The sequence below is a fragment of the Rutilus rutilus genome, assembly GCF_951802725.1.
Source record: "Rutilus rutilus genome assembly, chromosome: 6".
In the NCBI taxonomy this organism is placed as follows: Eukaryota; Metazoa; Chordata; class Actinopteri; order Cypriniformes; family Leuciscidae; genus Rutilus; species Rutilus rutilus.
In genome coordinates this window covers 27619692-27639839 of record NC_140214.1, presented here as the reverse complement: position 1 = coordinate 27639839, position 20148 = coordinate 27619692, and the positions used below count along the sequence as shown (strand labels likewise).

The 20148-nt window shown below is 36.6% G+C and overlaps 1 protein-coding gene across 1 annotated transcript in view; it reads left to right on the top strand.

Moving 5' to 3' along the window:
* Positions 1–20148, top strand: part of gpr158b (G protein-coupled receptor 158b) — a 51487-nt gene that overhangs the window by 4069 nt on the left and 27270 nt on the right. The window contains exons 2-5 of the mRNA XM_084410538.1: positions 8622–8727; positions 16889–16991; positions 18547–18758; positions 18964–19032. Of these exons, the coding sequence (XP_084266664.1) occupies positions 8622–8727; positions 16889–16991; positions 18547–18758; positions 18964–19032 (490 nt within the window). The remainder of the gene's footprint in view (positions 1–8621; positions 8728–16888; positions 16992–18546; positions 18759–18963; positions 19033–20148) is intronic.

Genomic DNA, 20148 nt, shown 5'->3' with positions numbered 1-20148 from the left:
AGCTTATGTAGTTATCTTCTAGTCATTGATTAGCATGTTCTGTCATGATAATCTATAAATTGTGTTCCGGGGGCGGGTTTATGTAAATTTTAGGGTAGGTGATGTCAGGAGTCAGGATTATGACGTAAGAGGGACTCCGTAATTGAATCAAACATCTAATAAATAAAGCAAGACAACAGAATGCGATAATACCGAAGTATTCATCAAATGCAATGTTAATTATTTACAGCAATAATCTGACAAACCAATTAATTCTACTTATAAAGTTATTGTGACGTCTATATTGTTGATCCAATGTGCTTCAAATTACGGATGTGGGACAAACTTTCTGGAAGCAGTCATGACTAGCTAGTTGATTTCTCCAATGATGTGGTACAATAGTTGAACAGCATATTAAGGGAACGCATCCCAGGTTTGGAACAACATGGATTTTCATTTTTGGGTGAAGTACCTCTTTAATTTTCAGGCCGTTGTGCAGTTTACCTCCTATTCAGTTTCATTCCAGTTGTTTCATTTGTTCACATTACATAACTTGTTACAAAGACAACAAAGCAAATTCATCTTTCTCAAAGGGTTTTAATTAAGGTCTGTATAGCCTACTTTAGTCTTATAAGGTGAGTATTGTGTTTGTAATAGTCTGTTGCATAAATTGGCATGGTTCAGTGATGGATATTTCAGGGTAGTGCCAGACATGTTTAATACTGTCTATCAAACTGAAAACACTAACTCATTCTCACAGCTAGATTTGATTTTGTCTCAGTCTAGATAAAAAACTCTTCCTTTGTAAGAAAGCAACCTGCCCCTCGTGAAACAAAACTTTCAGCTGAAAATGCATGCATCTGTTTGCCAAAAGCTTAAATGTGAACTATTAAGGTATTTGTGTGTGTGTGTTTAAATGTTTTGAAAAACCAATAAACTGTTAATCATAAAAAAAAAAGAGTGAACTATTAACTTTTCCTCTCTGCTCTTAAGGTTATTGATGTAATTGTGAATGATATTAAAAACATTGCAAGGTGAATATGCCTACTCTTGTAACAAAATTTGATGCTGAGAATGTAGTGTAGCTAAAATCGACTTTTATGTCTTATTTTATGATGGATTGTAATCTACATTTAAATGCACTGTAAAATCTGTGAGGATTTTCAATCAGTCAGCCATCAGGATGTTCAAACCTCTTCTCCGAAATGAAAAAAGCTAAAGGTAATTGGAGGTATTAACACATTAGGCTGGCGATGCTTTGTTTGTTTGATGTAATAAATAGCTACAGTTTTCACTGAAAGTCACAATAGTTGTGTGAATTGTAAGCATAATGGTCTTATTTGCAGCTTACCGTCACGACAGATATTGATTTGCCACGGCATTTGAGTGTGAAACTTTATGATTACCTTGCTCATTTTTTTCTTGTAGTATGTTATTTTTATCCTTGTGTAAGTTGTTTAAACCCTTGATCATCAAGACATTGTTATATGGTTTGAGAAAAGGATTCTGAATGTTGTTAACGCCCCTCAACTTGAAAGAGGAGTGCACTGAGCCAGATAATTCTCACATTTCTCTGTCTCATTTATCGGTGGCTCTCTCTCTCCCGCTCATGCTCCATTTTCTTTGCCTAAAGATAAGAGAGAGTGCTGTCAGCTCAAGCTATCTGCAGGTGTTTGTTTCACATCTCAGCTGACAGATGGCTTCTGCCTTGTGGGCCTTCACTGGATTTGGATGGGGAGGAATGATTTGAGGGCTCATGCATATAACAATCAGTGTCACTCCCCAGCGGCTCCAGACACCAAATGAAAAGAAAATCAAAGAGGAAAAGACAAAAGAGATATTTACTTGAACTTGGGCCCTATCTTACGCCCGGCACAATGCAGCGCCAAGCGCATGCAAGTGTTTTTTGCTAATTTCAGTCCGACGCAGTTATCATTTTCACGTCCTGCGCCACGTTGTTTAAATAGCAAATGCATGTGCGCCCATGGGCGTGCTTGTCTGAAAACGAGGTGTGTTCTGGTGCATTGTTGGCACGTTGCTATTTTGAGGCAACAGAAATAGACTGTGACATTGATCAACTGAAACCTGGTCTAAAGTCAGTGGCGCAATATATATATATATTGTTATTTAAAGTAATCTTAACAGTAATAACAGTAATCTGCCATGGAGCGAGCGCAACTGGCATTTAAAGGGAATGGGAGATGAGACTCTGATTGGTTTAACGCACGTAAATCCCAAAACACACCCATTACTCATTAAGAGAATAGGGACAACCCTTTTAGACCATGCGCCTGGCGCGCCGGCCATTTTTTCCCGTCGTTAAATGAGCAAAAGTGGATTCAGACCTGAGTGAACTTGCGCCGTACGCTTTAGACCATGCGCTTAGATCGTTAAAATAGGGCCCTTAGTCTTATATTATATTATATATAGTCTTAAATATATTTCTTGATTAAAAGCAAAATGAACATGATGTATCCATTCTTAGGATATATTTATATGGGCTGAGCGATCGAAATTATCGAAATATCGCAAATGTGAATTACGATTACGATAACTGAATGATTTTAATACTTCAAAAGATTACGAAAAGTCTCAATTTTAGATCGACGCAGGCAATAGAAAATAGACTACACATGACTGTTACATACGTATGACGTGCTTAATGTTATCGGGCGCAATAAGCGAAGTACTCGTGCGTAATTTATGTATACTTGGATAGCGCGTGATCCCATGTACAGTAGCCTATTTAGTTCTCTTCCGCAGCTTATATGGCCAAAAACACACAAAATTGCCAAAATGGCCATCTTGGTGAGTATAGCCTATTCGCGTAAACACAGTCAGTCTTAAGCCGGGTTCACACTGTACGATAAATGTTGAGAATCCTAAAAAAATCCCCTGAAATATTTTGCTCGCTCATTTGATATGTTCGCCGACAGCCAATTAATGACCTTTGCGATCAATTTTTTTTTACGAAGTCCTGCCGGTGTCAGAAGATTTGACGCACAGTCCTGTGTGTGGCTTCTTCTTTGATAACCTTCAAATTAAAAACCGACAGGGGTGCAGTCAGAACCTTATGATGTAATTAGGTTCACAGACCCTCCACAAACGTCTTCGTTTGTTTTTAAATTTTTCTTTTCAAGACAAGCCATGATCAAAATGAACGCTAGATATTGTGTTTGTTTACTAGCCACCATTTCTATCCCACATGTAAATGCAGCTAATATATATTTGAGTGTGTTGAAAGTTATAATGTTGTTCTATGTGTTAGTTTGTTGGCTTTATGAGACTAGCAGTAAGCTATCAACATTAGAATACTGATCATATTCTAACATTTCATCATGTTGAGCTATATAACATTGATTCGTTTTATGTACATTTGCTCACCTGTCTAATAAAGCACGTCAAGTCGAAGTTTGTTGCACACCGCCACGCCGATATTGATCCTCGTTTTATTTCTCCTTTTGTCCCAAAGGCTGCTTGCCATGGTCCATAATGTTTGAACGAAACAACAACACTGTGCCGCTAAACTTTACACAGTTGTCCACGTCTGTTGCCATGGTTACTATGGCAGTACGAGCGGAAACCAGGCATAACGCAGATATTACGTCATTGACAGGCGACAAGGGATTTAAAATTGTGAATTTCTCTGAATTTACAAATTCTTGGAAACATTTAGGATAATGTAAGTATACAATTGAACAAAATATATAACACTGTGTAAGTGGTTTTTGGATATTTTAATACAAAAATCCTACATATTGCACCTTTAATGAACATAAATTTACAGCTGCATCCTAACTCAAGCTACAACTACTTTTACAATAGATACAGTCAACTGTCAACTCAAGCTACTGGCAAATGTGCATTTCTAAGAGACAAAACATGTAATATTATTAATATTGCAGCCTGAGCTGCTAACTGTGCTGAAGATACATGTCATCAAAGTCAGACAACACAAACCTGTTTCATGACTTGAAACAATTTTACCCGTTACCACATGCAGAAATGAAGAAATTAATTGTTCTATTAAGATATTTATTTTAAGGGAAAATAACTAGAAAAGTGTTTGTCATGTTCTCACAGTAAGGAGTAGTTTATAACCACAATTAAGGGTCTGGTTTATACAACTTTCACAATATCGACTGATATGAAAAAGCCATATCACCCATCCGTACATGGCTTACAGCAGGGATCATGTTCGTACAGTCTGATAAGCAACAGTTGTAAAGGATTATTATTGTCACGTCTTGTTTTGGTCATGTCTCATGTCTTTGTCATGTTTCCTGTTGTCATGTGATTCTTTGTTATAGTCATGTGATCCTGCCATGTGTTCCCTTGTCTGATGTCTCATGTTGTCATTGGTTCATTGTTTCACTGTTGGCAGGACTGGTGTCTTGTCTAGTCATTAGTCCTTGTTCATTTGAGCCCTCATGTTTGCCGTGTGTCCATGTCAAGTATTGTTTCCTGTAACCGCTGTTGGTAAGCTCCATGTCATACCTATATTCTTGTTTTGTGTTTCACGTTTTTGTAAATAAACTGCACTTGGTTTCTCAACAAGCTTGCCTTCAGTGGACAATCATTACAATTAAAAATCGTACAGTGTGTACCTGGCTTTAAACAGTTGAGAAAGAAAGTGCACGTGTAACAATATATTGGATTCGTGCAGCTCTAATAAACTTGCTTCCATCTGTGTGATAAATGTCAATCAAACAACATAAGACAAAGAAAATCACTCACTGCTCTTGACTGAATAAATTTTCTAGCTTTAAAAAGAATCAGTGTATATTTAATTAATACAGTAAAGACAAAGCTGTGTTTTATTTTAAAATTTGATTATTCAGCTTCTGTTGTTAAATAAACCACCGGTTATACTTACATTAAAATGACACTTGCTACAGTAAAACAAGTTGTAGTGATGCTTCTATAATGTGAAACATGTATATTGATTATAACTTTTTCAGTTTAAAAAAAAAATATATATACAGTATATATTTAAATATTATTTAAGTGTATTTTACACACTTAAAGCATGATGCTATCGGATATTGAATATCGCATTATTTAACGAGTTATCGCATATAGCATTTTTCTTCAATATCATGCAGCCACGTTTATCCACGTTTTTTTGGATAAATAAGATTAGAAAAATAAAGTATCTTATGCTCACCATGTCTGCACTTATTTGATCAAAAATACAGTAAAATAAGTAATATTGTGAACAATGGTAATACTGTATACAACCTTGTACATTATAATGTAATGTATATAATGTAACATTTTAATCAAGTCAAGGGTAATGCAAAAGTACAATGGACTGTGAATAGTCTTTACTAAACCTTTTCAGTCCAAAACATTTGTTCACTTTTTAATACGTTACAGAAGACTGGTAATTATTTTCATTCATGTATGAAATTCATGCGTTTGGTAGATTCTTTTATCCAGAAAGCCTAGGTTTTATCAGTTCATGCGTTCCCTGGGAATCAAATCCACTTTGGCGCTGCTAGCACCACACGATACTGTTCAGGCAACAGAAATGTTTCCTACTGTCTCTTTAGGTCTAATCCCTCATGCTGTTGTCAGGCAGGGAATGGAAAGGAGAGGTTCGTTTATAGCAATGCATTTATTTCAGAGTTAGTTGAATTAGATGGTGGAGACTGATGTGGTTCTTCATTAGAATCAACAGGGACATAGTAAGTATGTTAGTTTTACGTTACAGTGTGCCTTAATAACAGACACCATCATCTTTGTGATACTGAAAAAGTAGTAAAGATTGTGAGAGAACATTGAGTCAACATTGAAACAGCATGATCCGCAGGTCTCATATAACATGCCTTATGGAACAGTGAAAGAGAAGCCCCTCTAATGGACTTCTATCTGGAGTAAAAGGCAACAACTCTTATTTTCACATAATGAACCGGAGAGCTGCCTTCCCCCTTCTAGTTAGAAAGTGACTTGCATCATACAACCAGCAGCATTTGCAAATCAGATTGAATGTTCCCATGCAGAGGTGAAAAAAACATTTTTCTTTTTCCAGTCTGAGTGTTGGATTCTGTGTTCTAGATCTCTAATGAGATCTCATCTCATTCCCTGGGGAAGAACAATTGAAATGCCCTTGCAAAGTAGCATCCAACTCATAATGAGACGAGTATTTTTCACCAGTGAAAAGTAAAACTGCAGAAACTATTGGATGCATCAAGGTTCCTTTTGTATCTGTCCATTCTGCATTATATTAAGTTGAGTTTTACCGTTTTCGAATCCATTCAGCCGATCTCCGGGTCTGGCGGTACCACTTTTAGCATAGCTTAGCATAGATCATTGAATCGGACAGGACCATTAGCATCTCTCTCAAAAAAATGACCAAAGAGTTTCGATATTTTTAAAACTTGACTCTTCTGTAGTTACATCGTGTACTAAGACCGACGGAAAATGTAAAGTTACGATTTTCTAGGCTGATATGGCTAGGAACTATACTCTCATTCCTGCGTAATAATCAAGAAACTTTGCTGCCGTACCATGAGTGCAGCAGGCGTAATGATATGACGCAGCGCCTGAAAATAGTCCCCAGCTCAGTAACTTCCAACGTGACCGGGACTAAGTTTGTCTAATATGGCGCTTTTCCACTGCATGGTACGGCTCGGTTCGGCTCGGTACGGTTCGACTCGGCACGGAACGGTTCGGCTCGCTTCGCTTTTCCACTGTGTGGTACGACTCGGCTCGGTACGGCACGGTTCGGTTCGCTTTAGCTCGGTTGCTTTTCCACTGCAGTAGTACCGCTTCAAAGTGGGTGGGACTGATCGTTATAGTTGCCGTCTCTACTGCCATGACATCATCATATTAAATGCGAATTTTTCATTCCGGGTTTCCCCATCCGCTCCTCGGCAACCAACGTCTGCACGTTGCAGAACGTCTGCACCTCGTCCAATGACCACGATTCAGCCATTTCTTTTTTTTAAGTTTATACTATTTTTTTGAAGCAAATACTTTTAAAACAGGCGCTACAGTGTTGGCTGTTGTCTACTGGCTATTTAAATCTAGCGGGTTTAGTGTCTCGTGTTGTAAATACAATGACGCTGGTAGTGATGATTCTGTCTGACCAATCAGTGATCTGCAGTGTTTCCACGTCACATTTTAGTATCGGTACGGTACGCTTGGAACCTCAACAGAGGTGGTACCATTTAAAGCGAGCCGAAGCGAGCCGTACCGTACCGTACCATGCAGTGGAAATGCGTCATAAGTGAGCCGTACTGAACCGAGCCGTACCGTACCATGCAGTGGAAAAGCGCCAATAGACCTATTTTCAGGCGCTGCATCATATCATTACGCCTGCTGCACTCATGGTACAGCAGCAAAGTTTCTTGATTATTACGCAGGAATGAGAGTATAGTTCCTACTTCCTAGCATATCAGCCTAGAAAATCGTAACTTTACATTTTCCGTCGGTCTTAGTACACGATGTAACTACAGAAGAGTCAAGTTTTAAATAGGAAAAATATCGAAACTCTTTGGTCATTTTTTTGAGAGAGATGCTAATGGTCCTGTCCGATTCAATGATCTATGCTAAGCTATGCTAAAAGTGGTACCGCCAGACCCGGAGATCGGCTGAATGGATTCGAAAACGGTAAAACTCAACTGTTTAACTCTGGGGGAGTTGTAAAATGAGCCTATTTCCAAAAAAAGTGGAGTATCCCTTTAATATAAAAAAAATATTTTAAAAATACAGAAACAAAATTATTTTAGAGAGTAAAGATTCTGAAAACATTGAAGGAGTTCCCATAATAATTTTATATAGATTTACAGTTGTAACAATAAATTATATTTGATCATATAATATGATAAATATCATATTTTTTAAATATGATGGTTTCATTATAAATATGTTGATTATCTCTAAGGTGGACACCCAACTTAATATATGATATTTACCATCTGAATCTAATGTCTTCGAATGGAAATTCAGCCAGCTATTTATAATCGTGTTAATTATTGTCCCTTTAGGCCCAACATCAAGGGCGCCTTTTACCCCAAACCAACATACTCTTCCGTTATTGAAAAACTGTTGCTTTAATTACTTTGAACAAATCCCTGGAAGGAAATCCTTGAGGAAAATCCTGACCTTTGTCCCAAAATATATTCAATATTTTTTTTTATTCTCATTTCCTACTTAAATCTACAACATTTGTTATTGTTATTGCTCTTCAATGTCATGAAAACAGCACTGCGACCTAAAATGTAAGTAATTTACCGAAAGCCTAAAAGCCTTCAACTTACTTTGATACCATCTGCATCTTTTCAACCACTAAGAGAGCCGGTGCCAGGACACATCCATGGGGGTGTATGTGATATGAATAAAACACTTGACAAATTACAGCCTAATTGAAAAGATTATTATTGCAGCTTCCATAGACATCAGTGTATGTAATTTGTATTTAACAAACTATAAAAGTGTTTTTTTTTTATGTATTTAATTTAAATGTCTGTTTAGATGTCTGAAACCTAAAATAAACATTTATGTGGCTGAAAACACTGAATAGTTGATCTTTTGCTCCCTTGTGGCGTCAGGCCTGACTGCTAAATCTCACCTTTCTGTCTCTCTCTCTCTCTCTCTCTCTCTCTCTCTCTCTCTCTCTCTCTGTCCGTCTGTAGAGGAGTTGTACGTGTAGATGTTAATCTACAGGATGTGGACATTGACCAGTGCTCCAGCAGTGGCTGGTTTGCAGGAACTCACCGCTGTAACTTGACAACTATGGAGGTGAGTGTGCAATCTCATCACTAACAGGATCAGATGAGAATATAAGCATCACAAAAACACTCAAAGGCCCGGTTTCACAGACAGGGCTTAGATTAAGCCTGGATTAGGCCATTTAAGTTCAATTAAGACATAGCTTTCATAAACGTCCCTTAGAAGAAAAACATCATCTTGAGACAAAACAATGGCACTGACATATTTTAAGATATTTTTGTGCAAGTTGCTTTCAGCGAAAACAGCTTTAACATGCATTATAGTCTGGGACTATCTTAAGCCTTGTCTGTGAAACTGGGGGAATGTGTTTGGCTCAGGACCCAGATTTGCATTAGTCAGAAGTAAAGAAGTAAACAAAAATGAAATGTATTATTAATATCATCATTATTATTCATTATATTTTGTGAATTACTGGCTATTCACAAACATGCAAAATGGTCAACACAAATCATTTCAATATATTCTAGATCATATTTTGGTGCAGAAATGAAAGTAATTTGGTATTTATGTGTGCATTAAATCACAGATAACAAAATGTGAATGTGTTGTGAGCATACAAAATGTTGTATAATACATGTGAGCGTTTTGTTGGATGCAATGTTTGCATTTAACATTGTTTTTCCCTACTGTGTGTGACCTTATCAGAACACACCTACATGCTTAAAGCTTTTTAATTTCATATTGTCCCTGATGTAAGACTTTCCGGCATCATTTCTCCTTTCTAATTAATTGGACGGAGTGCAATGATATTTTTGTTTGCTCAAGTGGGATTGGTTTCATTGTTCTTTTTTTTTTTTTTTACTGCGAAATATAAATGTGGGATTTATCACATCCTTGACTGGAGTCTATAGTAATCTGTGTTGGAAGTTGCTCCGCGAGAGCTAATTAGACTATCCGAGCTGTTCTGCCTGGGTGCCAGTGAGAGTCTGGACCGGCTTGGATGTTTTTGGAAGTTGCATTTGTACACTAAATCACATCACTGCGTGGGTTTATGCATTATGTCATTGCACAAGTGCTGAACATGAAGTGGTGTGAAAAACACAAATACTGGACCACAAAACCAGCCACATGGGTCAATTTTTTGAAATTGAGATTTATACATCATATGAAAGCTGAATAAATGAGCTTTCCATTGATGTATGGTTTGTTAGGATAGGACAATATCTACCCAAGATGGAACTATTTGAAAATCTGGAATCTGAGGGTGCAAAAAAATCGAAACATTGAGAAAATTGCCTTTAAAGTTGTACATTTATGTTTGCGATTGTGCTGCATTCACTCACTAAAATAAATGTTTTATATATTTACGGTAGGAAATTAACAAAATATCTTCATGAACATGATATTTACTTAATATCCTCATGATTTTTGGCATAAAAGAAAAATGTATAATTTTGACCTAATAATGTATTGTTGGCTATTGCCACAAATATACCCGTGTGACTTGTGACTGGTCTGGTTTTGTTATCCAGGGTCACATATGGCATAGTCTCATTTTCAAGTATACACAAATGTAACAAAATCCTTCCGTTTCTTTGAAACATATGCCATTTAAACCTTACATAAACGAAAACACTTAGTGTTCAGAAGCAGTAGCTCTTTCACAGTCCAGAGTACAATGGAAGTCAGTGGGGTTCATCAACTGTTTGGTTACCGACATCCTTCAAAATATCTTCTTCTGTGTTCAACAGAAGAAAGAAACTCATACAGGTTTGCAACAACATGAGGATAAGTAAATGATGACAGATTTTGCATTTTTAAGTGAACTATCCCTTTAATTTGTTTGAGACATACCCTGCTTTGTATTTTTGCATTACTCAAGTTCTTTGTGTCACTTTCACACATAAAACTTTTATACTGTAGCATGGTATATAGCATGCTACAATAAATAGATTTTAAAAAATCTTTATTTTTCAACAAATGGTCAGAGTAAGGTAAGTTTTAGAAAATGCTGATCTTCAATCTCAACTGATTTATTTTATGTTATAATAAAAATTAAACACATTTCAATAATAAATAAATATTATTATTATTATTAAAAACCATAATGGGTAACAAATTTGGGTGGCCGATTTAACATAAATGAATGTTATTCTGTAGGCGCTAGCTAGTTTTGTGACTAAATGGTTGTTTGTAACTCATAAACTATGAAAATATTGCAGTTTCAAACTACAGCTTCAAAATCTGCGCCAAACATTCCAAAAGAAACGCTTTTTATAGTGCATATATATTCATGTAGTACTATCACAAATGTATTGTTCTTCATGAGGTTTTAAGAACTTTGACTCTCTTCAAATAGTTATTTGTGATAGAAGATTTTAATATATGTATACAGTATTTAAGATGTCTACTTACATTGATTGTTCGATTTTTGTTCGATTTTAAGATTTTGTCAGGCTACATTTTTTTTTCTTTATTTATAATGAAATAATGTGTAGTTAGTGAGGTATAAATATTCTAAACTGATAAAGAAAAAGTACTGGTATCAGATTGGCATCGGTATTGACAGATACACAAGATTGTGGTATTGGAAACAGTGTCAGACATAAAAAGTGGTACTGAGCTGTCCCTACCTATTACTAACAACAACAACAACAAAATCTTAAAGTGATTGTACATAATAGTGTTTATCGTAACATGAAATATAAACAATTCAACCTTTTCATGTAACAGTTACATCAAATAAAATAAAAAGTGTTGAAAATGTTAAATAGCTCAAACCATGAGAAAATACAGCAGTCCATTTTGGTACAAGTCTGTTGTGCTAAACTGGTCTCTTTACCAGCTGCGGTGCATCTCGTTGTCTTTTCAGCATCTTCTGGCATGCCTATAATGTTATGTCATACATAACAGAGCGTGTTTAAGAACCCTTTTGTTCCATTGCTCCAAATCTTGTTCCAAAGACTTGTTCCATTGCGTTTTACTCAGCAAAAATGCGTTTAAAAAAGGTATTGGGATACCAAAGTGTTCCCTACTTGAGGATACATCGGTCGGTCAATTATATGATGGAATAGTGTGTGGACTGGCCTGGGTTTGCAAGGCCCAATTGTTGTCTTGTGTAGAGGAGAATTTCCCAGTAAGATGTGATCCATTATATATGCAGTATAATGGATTTTCCTGGGCTTACTAAATTATTGACCATGCTCCATGTCTGCGTGGTCCCACTCATGGGAAAACCGGAGGAAAAGCAGCAAGGAAACGCACAGCAGGTTTCACAAGCACAACACTTGCTCCAAACCACAGCAACTGAAGCAAAACGATATTTGGAAGGCTTTCCTGTGTTTATGAGAGAGAAGAAATACTTGTGTGCTGCCATCTCCAAAGAGGCGAAAAGCAGCATGTGTGTGTGTGTGTGTGTGTGTTTGTGGAGAATCTATTTATAGCCTCATGTCTTCTAGCCTAAGACAGCAGGACCATGCCTCTTAAAATCTGTTCTGTCATTCAAGTTGAGCAACATCAGCTCGGGGCTTGACATTCGAAGGAGCGCATCCCCGAATCATATGCACTAAATGTCCTGCAATGACTTTCCTGAGGTGGATTAACCTGAGTAATGTTTTGAGTGGATGTTAGACTCTATCAGTCTCTCTGTTACAGCTAGAGAATAAAGCTCTGGAGACTTGAGACAAAACATGTCCAAGGCCTCATCATATAATCATTTCCTTTCTACTTCTCTTTTTCTACTTCTTTGCTATTTCTTCCGCTACATTAGTTGTAATGGTAATGTTGTGCTATACTGTAGATCTCATTGGCTGTCGGCAGAAAGCTATTGTTTCTGAGTATAATCAGTGAGCGTATTCTCATGCCTCATTAGTGAAGATTTAAGACTTATGATTTATGATAAAAAATTGCCCGTTTATCTGTGGAACACAAAGGGAGTTCATTAAATCAATATCCAGTTTACAATGACAGTATACTGACTCAATTGAATGCTTATTAATACAACATCTAAGCGTGTCAGAAAAAGTACATGCAGCTCACTGATCATTTTTCCAAGTGCTCTGACAAGTTTTGGTGATAAATAACCCAATATTTAAGCAGTTAACAGTAAAATTGTTTCCATTTCTTTGGCAGAAAAATGTTTACCCACCTCTTGACATTTCTATGCATCAGAATGAAAGGTGCATTTCTGTGGGGTTATAGTATGATGAAATATGAATTTAGCATGTGCCAGAAAAATATGTCTCTGTTTAAATTATATTATTTGATTTTTTTTAATAATTACTTTAAATATGTATTTTGTTTAAGTTGCTCTGATGTGTTTTTGTTAGGCTTTGTAGTATAGCTAATTTATCGATAACACTTTACAACAGGGTTCATTCAACTAATGGGACCTTATTTTAAAGTGTTGCCAATTTATCAAAAGAATAGTATGCAGTAATTTATCTACTTTAAGTTATTTCAAGATTGTAGCTTGGCAAACTACAGTTTAAAGGATTAAAACACCATATTTTTAAAGTCACAGTAACTTCATAAAATATTATTGTTCCATGAAATACAAAAAATACAACCTTATCATATAATTTTTTTTTTTTTAAATCTCTTGAAAAAGTCTTTTCAGCATCATGTGCCATGAGTGCTTTATTTTTAAGATGTCATATCACATTATAAGAGTGTTTTTCAACTGTGTTCTGTTTCATTTAATTTTGCTCAAGTCAGATTTAATCTAGATTTATTGTTTACTATGTATAAGATGTGACTGTGAGAAATGAACAATGCTTTAACTTTGTATTCGTGTTTCTAAGATGAATGGATTATGCAATGACCAGTTGGCCCTTGAAAAATTCAGGAAGCTCTGCATGGATGCACTGTGTAATTCAATACAATAGCAATTGCAAATGAAGTTGGCTGAACCCCTGGACATAATTGCCGATTCATCAAAACGGATGAATTTTGCACAATTCCTCTTTATAAAACTGAATATAAAGAAGTATTCTGGGGATGTCTGTTGAGAATATTTCATGCCAAAGTGTCTTAGGTTAAGGTCGAGCTACTCCAGAAGGCGTATTTTGTTCTGAAAAGACCATTGTGGTGTTGATTCACTCTCATGCTTTGGATCAATGTCCTTTTGCATCACACAACTTCTGTTGGGCTACAGATGGCCTTATATTTTCTGGTAAAATGTCTTGCTAAATCATATTTTATCACCAATTTATGCAGAAATCGAAATCCTGCAACCAAAGTATGTTAGACTAGTGGTTCTCACCATGGGGCCGGCCGGGAATGACTTAAAATGATTTAAAACAAGACAAAACAAACATTAAAATGAGCTTAAACAACCAAAAATAATGAATATTTCTTATTTGTTTCAATTTATAATGAATATTTATTTTGTGTAAATATCCCAAGCACTAAGCTATTTTATCAGGTGTAAATTAGTAAGTAAAAGTGAGTGAAAATATTCTTAAACGTCATTATCCTTAATCCTTATCCAGTAAACAATGAACAACTGCACAGTAAAATAATATTTTCATGATTTGTTATCACAACTTTTTATATTTTGTCAAATCAACTTAGATAATTAATATGGTTCAGAATGATAGTTGAGTTTTTATTTATTAAACCAATCTCCTTCATTGTATTAACTAAAGATATTTATTTCAATTAACTCAAAATTTTAAGGCAACATTTTTACGTTTTTACAGTGTGGAAATGTCATGTAAATTCATTGGTTAAAAATAGTGAGAACATTCAGCTCTTAAAAATTCGGGAGTCCTGCAATTTAGTTTGTGGCCTTGGAGTCAAAAAAGCTTGAGAATTACTGTGTTAGACCACTGGTTCTAAAGCCAATGCTATGTTTACAAATGTTAAGAAAAAGCTGAAATGTCATGATAAGCAGTTAATGGGTAGCTGAGTAACACTGAAACTCGTCACAGCAATGCTGGATGAAGTGAACTGAAGGTGCACTGTCACACATATCCAAATATATCCTGCAGCAGGTGTTATGTCGGCAGGTCTTCAGTGACAGAATGATCTTCTAACTCTGCTGATGCTGACACTTCTCACTCCTGAAGATTTCCAAGCCTAGTCATGTTTTCAAATGTGTCAGGTCGCCCACATTTATCTGCACTGTAAGGCAGCAAGGTTTGCATTATTAAATCATATTCATATAGAGAGTATTCTCAGAGAGGAACAGCTGATATATTGAAAATCCTGTTCTGTTGCGTATGATAGAGAGCTATTAAACCACAGGTGTGTATAAATCAACATATAACCCTCTTTAAAGTTTTTCCCTCTGGCATTAAAGGAACACGCTGACTTTTGGGGACTTTAGCTTATTCACCGTATCCCCCAGAGTTAGATAAGTCCATACCCTTCTCATCTCTGTGCGTGCCGTAACTCTGTCTGACGCACCACCGCTAGCCTAGCTTAGCACAAAGACTGGAGGTAAATGGCTCCAGCTAGCATACTGCTCCCAATAAGTGACAAAATAACACCAACATTTTACTGTTTACATGTTGTGATTTGTATAGTCACAGCGTGTACAAATAACAAGGTCACATGAGACACAGCCATCTTCTAACCGTATACATACTGGGAACTATATTCTCAGAAGGCGAAGCACTGTTATTTCTGCGGAGTGATTTACTCTAACTCTGAGCGAACATTCTGCTCCTCACCACGGGGCTTCACAGGTGCTGCGAGCAAATCACTTTTGATGGATAACTCTGGGGGATACGGTGAATAAGCTAAAGTCCCAAAAAGTCGGCGTGTTCCTTTAAAGTTTGTGTGAATCTTGTCTTGCGTAGCCAGACCTTTAGTCTGACGGCAGCTTTCATTGGCCAAGGACCGTGCAATAAGACGTCTGACCGACATGTAAAGCAACCAAACACAGTTTGTTTTGTTCAGCGTCAAAATGTAAAGTCGATGTCCCCACAATAACAGGTCGGTGTGCATTCATTCAAGAATGTTGTGCAGGTTTACTTCAACAATGGTGCAACAATGGTGTTGTAAACTTCACATACTTTTGAAAATGTAGCGTTTATTTGATCCCGATAAGCGCTAATTGTCACAGTTGTAAACACGACGACTTTCTCCTTCCATAAGGGGGTTTGGCATCGCAACGGCTTTGTTTATAGGCAACCGCTCTCCTGTAGAATTCAACCAATCAGATGACGACTTTGAAGTGTTGTTTACATAAGTGTTGTCTACATAAAACACCATTATGCGTGTCTTATGTATCAGACGTTCAGCCAACGGGGCCTGAGGATGAGACTAGGGTGAATAGGGTGGGAGGGGACATCTTGGCATTAGTGTTTTTAGGAAAAAGCAACACATACATTTTTATTTTATTTTATTGAATATAGCATAGAACATAGAATATAGCACTTGATGCACCATTTTCTTCCCAAAGATTTTTAAACCAAAGCTAAAGTGAATAAATCTAAAATGGAGGTAATTACCTCCAGCAAGACTTGTTCACATTGAATCCTTCATGCTGAAATAAAGGTGACAAAACTGTGACTTATTTAGCAGAAACATTTTTCTGAGACCTGAGATCCTCACTTCATTATGTTTCGTCTGGGCTTCATGGTGCTTCTGGGTTATTTATAGAACCTTGTGAACTTGGTGTGACTTTTTTCTAGTTCACAGTAAAACTTTCTTGAATACTGTAGACTAAAAAGTTTAAGTTGGCACAAAATGGCACAGTGTGAAATGCACATCTTGAGCACAACTTTCTTGTACAATTATGTATCGTTCTATATGTAAACAGTTTTTATTTCAAGCTTGGCAGTCATTTCAAAGGGCCTTTAAGGAGCAAGCTGCTGTGAGCCCGTCAGTTTACATGCCCATGTTGGCTTTACCGTAATGTTGCCAGAATGTGAGTAAAAATAAATTGCTGCACATATATCGACTGTCATAATAACTCATAAAACCGACATTTTCATATCTGAAAATCTGATAAATGACTGTGACACCACTGTCACAGATGGTCTATTAGCAGAGCTGTTTTCCTCAGGAAGTTCCTTGTTCATGCTGTGACTGTATTGAACAAATGTATATCATTTCTAGTGTCAGTTCAGATTTCAGCATTTTAAATGAAGAAAGTGGTACTGGAACTAGGACTTAAAGCTTCTATCTTAAGATCCAAGGTTAAATATTTACATGAATTGTGTCTTCAGTACTTTTAATAATGAAGTCCAGTTCTAAAACTAAACTCGTTCTTTTCCAGTGTGAACCAATTGTGGGCCATGGATTTGTGCTGGACAAATACAAGTGCCAATGCAAGAGAGGTTTCTACCACCCAAGCCGAGTGGTGCTCAATGGCTTCTCAAGTAAGTACAAACCTGAACTGGCGAGACATTAGATTTATTATATTACTTGTTTTTTAAGGTGAGCTGTAGGAATCTCTATACCATCCATACTGTAATCTCTTATAGTATTTTGATAATTAATCATATTTAATGATAATTATGATAAGATTTATTTTAAACAGTCTGAACAGTTACATATGAGCTGTAGATATGGCTTGGGTTCATCTGTTTAATTGTTTGTCAACAATAAATGTGAGTGTAAAATGAATGGACATAAAGTAATTGGTCAGAGATTGTTTGAACAGAACTAGCCTGCACTGAATTTTTCTTTCTGACAGAAACAGATACACAAGCATAGAGTTACTTCCTTCCACCAGATAATTCATGATCTCAAACTAGGCACGAAAACCCCAAAGACAAGTTTATTTTTATTTCATGTGGAGAGTCCTAGTTGTTAAGAGCAATATTCCTCTCACGTGCACTCACATATTAACTTATGCAAAAATAGCGCCATTTAAATGAGTCGCCACTACTTTTAAATAAATTAACATTAGCATGGAGACAGTATTGGCTAATTTACATACAGGCCACATAAATGTGGACTAATTACAAAAAGCTGCAGTTCTGTCCAAACACGTGGCAGATACACGCATTCACCTTATTTCATATTTGATAAACCAAGGCTTGTTCATAATTCAAAAAGCCTTGGACTCTTTGAAAATCATCCAATCTGAGGTTAGTGAATTTTGTTGTGTTGTCTTGTCTTGCAGGGGCTTGCAAAATTGTCCTCTGCAGTTATAGTCTGTTATCTGTTCTCTGTCATTGTGTGTGTGCTCTGCATTATTAGATTACTATTGTGCTTTTAAGCCTGCTTCAACTTGACTTCAGTCCCTCAGGAGAAATCACTTCAGATTAAAAAGGTTCCTCCACCCAAGTAGAAGCTAGTGCAGGTCAGCAATAGTGTTCTTTATCTGAAGAACCCCACATTAACTTCAGCAGAGGTCTGCTTCCATTTTTGAATACTTATGAATACCAAAGTCCAAGATGTGAAATATCTTGATTGTTTCTCCTAAACAGCAACTATGGACACTTTTGCAGGAAGTCTCCTAATTCACTCTTAAGGAGGAAAAGACCCTTGATCTCGCAGAGATCTAAAAAAAAGCTATACTTCCATACAAAGTTACGAATTTAACTTGTGCGCAAAGTTGGAATATGGCATAAAACATTTATGAATAATGCACCGTTACCGCCCAATGTGTTCATAAGAACAAAATTGTCACTTCCTGGGAAATTGGCACAACATATCTGTAATAAAAATGGAAGCTGCTGGAGTCGGGGTTTGTATCAAGGAATTTATTATGCGCATGTTTTATCAGATTAAAAAATAATCTACCTCAAAATGTGCATATGTTTTTTATGAACATTTTTAGAATTTATTCGCATCTTGTCAGAGTTTTTTTCTATGCGATATCCCAACATTTTTCTCCTACTGTATAGTAGGGAATATGAGATTTCCGATGCAGACAATGTCACATCGTTGTCATAGAATGGTTCCTTGTCGTCCACCTGTTGTTAGAATCAGACCGGGAAACATACTCTGATGAATCCTGGGAATTGTCCGGGAGGTGTTTGCCCTGCCGAGAAGGCTGTCAGTTCTGCAGGGATGACACACCGTGTCTGGCTCAGGAGGACACTGCCCTCCGTCTTGCCATGGTCTCCATTCAGGGGTTCTGTATGCTCCTGGACTTCATCAGCATGGTGGTTGTCTACCACTTTCGTCGCAACAAGGTAAGTACGTTTACAGCCTGTTATCTCATCTGGAAAGTCTTTGTACTCTATTCTGCTTTTATTCTGAGAGATACCTGAGCCAAAGAAAAACTAGAGCTTGATTTCAGCTTGGGCAGGTTCATTGGCCTGAAGGGCAAATACTGCTTTTCAAAATGTCATAGTTTATTCGTTCTCTCCTATTACTTCTCTCAACCTTATTTTTCAGAGGATCAAAGCATCTGGTCTTATACTTATTGAAGCGATACTTTCAGGATCTGTACTTCTCTACTTCCCTGTAAGTACCAAGACTTTATTTCAACTCCTCTATCAAAATGAAAGAGGAATATCAATTTTCCCTTTCATGTCACTATTTAAGATTACCATTTTACTTTAATAATCTGCCATATTTCTAAATGAAAGGGCGTGTTCAGTTAGGAAAAAGAAATGTTATTCTTTGGAATAATGTGCAACAATTAATCATTTTTAATTTTTTCATCTGTTAAGTTCCGTTAAGTGCTCAGCGCTAAATACAGGTGGAAACGTTTTGTGATCTGATCATTGTGAGAAGGTGCACTAAGTAATGGGATTCAACTTTGCTGCATTGTACCAAAAGACATGGATTACGAAAAAAACACAGTTGTGTATCTTTTCATTCGCTTCTTTTCTCATTTGCTCATAAGCTGGGTTCCTGAGAAAGTGATGTTGGGTCTGATGAAATAAGACCTCTTTTAATTCAAATGGTCACAGATGATGTTAACACCAGATGGAAACATTGCATCTTGGCTGTGCACTTGGGATTGGATCACTATAAGCATCTAATACAAAAACAGACCAGGGACCGGTTTAATTTCATGCTATATTTAAAGGACCAGGCATCCAGGATGCAGCTGTAAAGATCCATTATGATTTTCTTGGCTTTATCCTCAGTTGACTGATTTGTACAGTTTGCACCTGAGGCTCTTTGCAATGCAATGGTCTGCTTTTCATTGTATTGCGTAAGCCCGTTCAATGTTGAAAGAGTCACATTATTTATGTCAGTTTAAGTGAAAGCTAAGTATTTGTTGGCCAGCTTTCAGTCACATTTATCATTTCAAATGCATATTAAGGTCTCATTTTTGTCGCATTTCCATGTTTAGTTGCTTCTGTGAAACCCCATCAGAGCGTCTTGATTCTTCAACTAGATAACTCGTTGTGAATGAAAACTTGATCAAACACAATAGAAGATGCCCTATATTTGATCACTTCTCATCTGAGAATGCTTGTGTAAATTTAAAATTGAATCTGTCAAAAATGAATTCCTCAACGGAGTTGTGTAAACTCTTAGATTCTGTGTTCTTGTTTGATTAAAAACAGGCACGTCATCTGTCGTGCTCCTGTCTCTTGGTATTTGTCTCTGTTCTTAAGCTGAGCA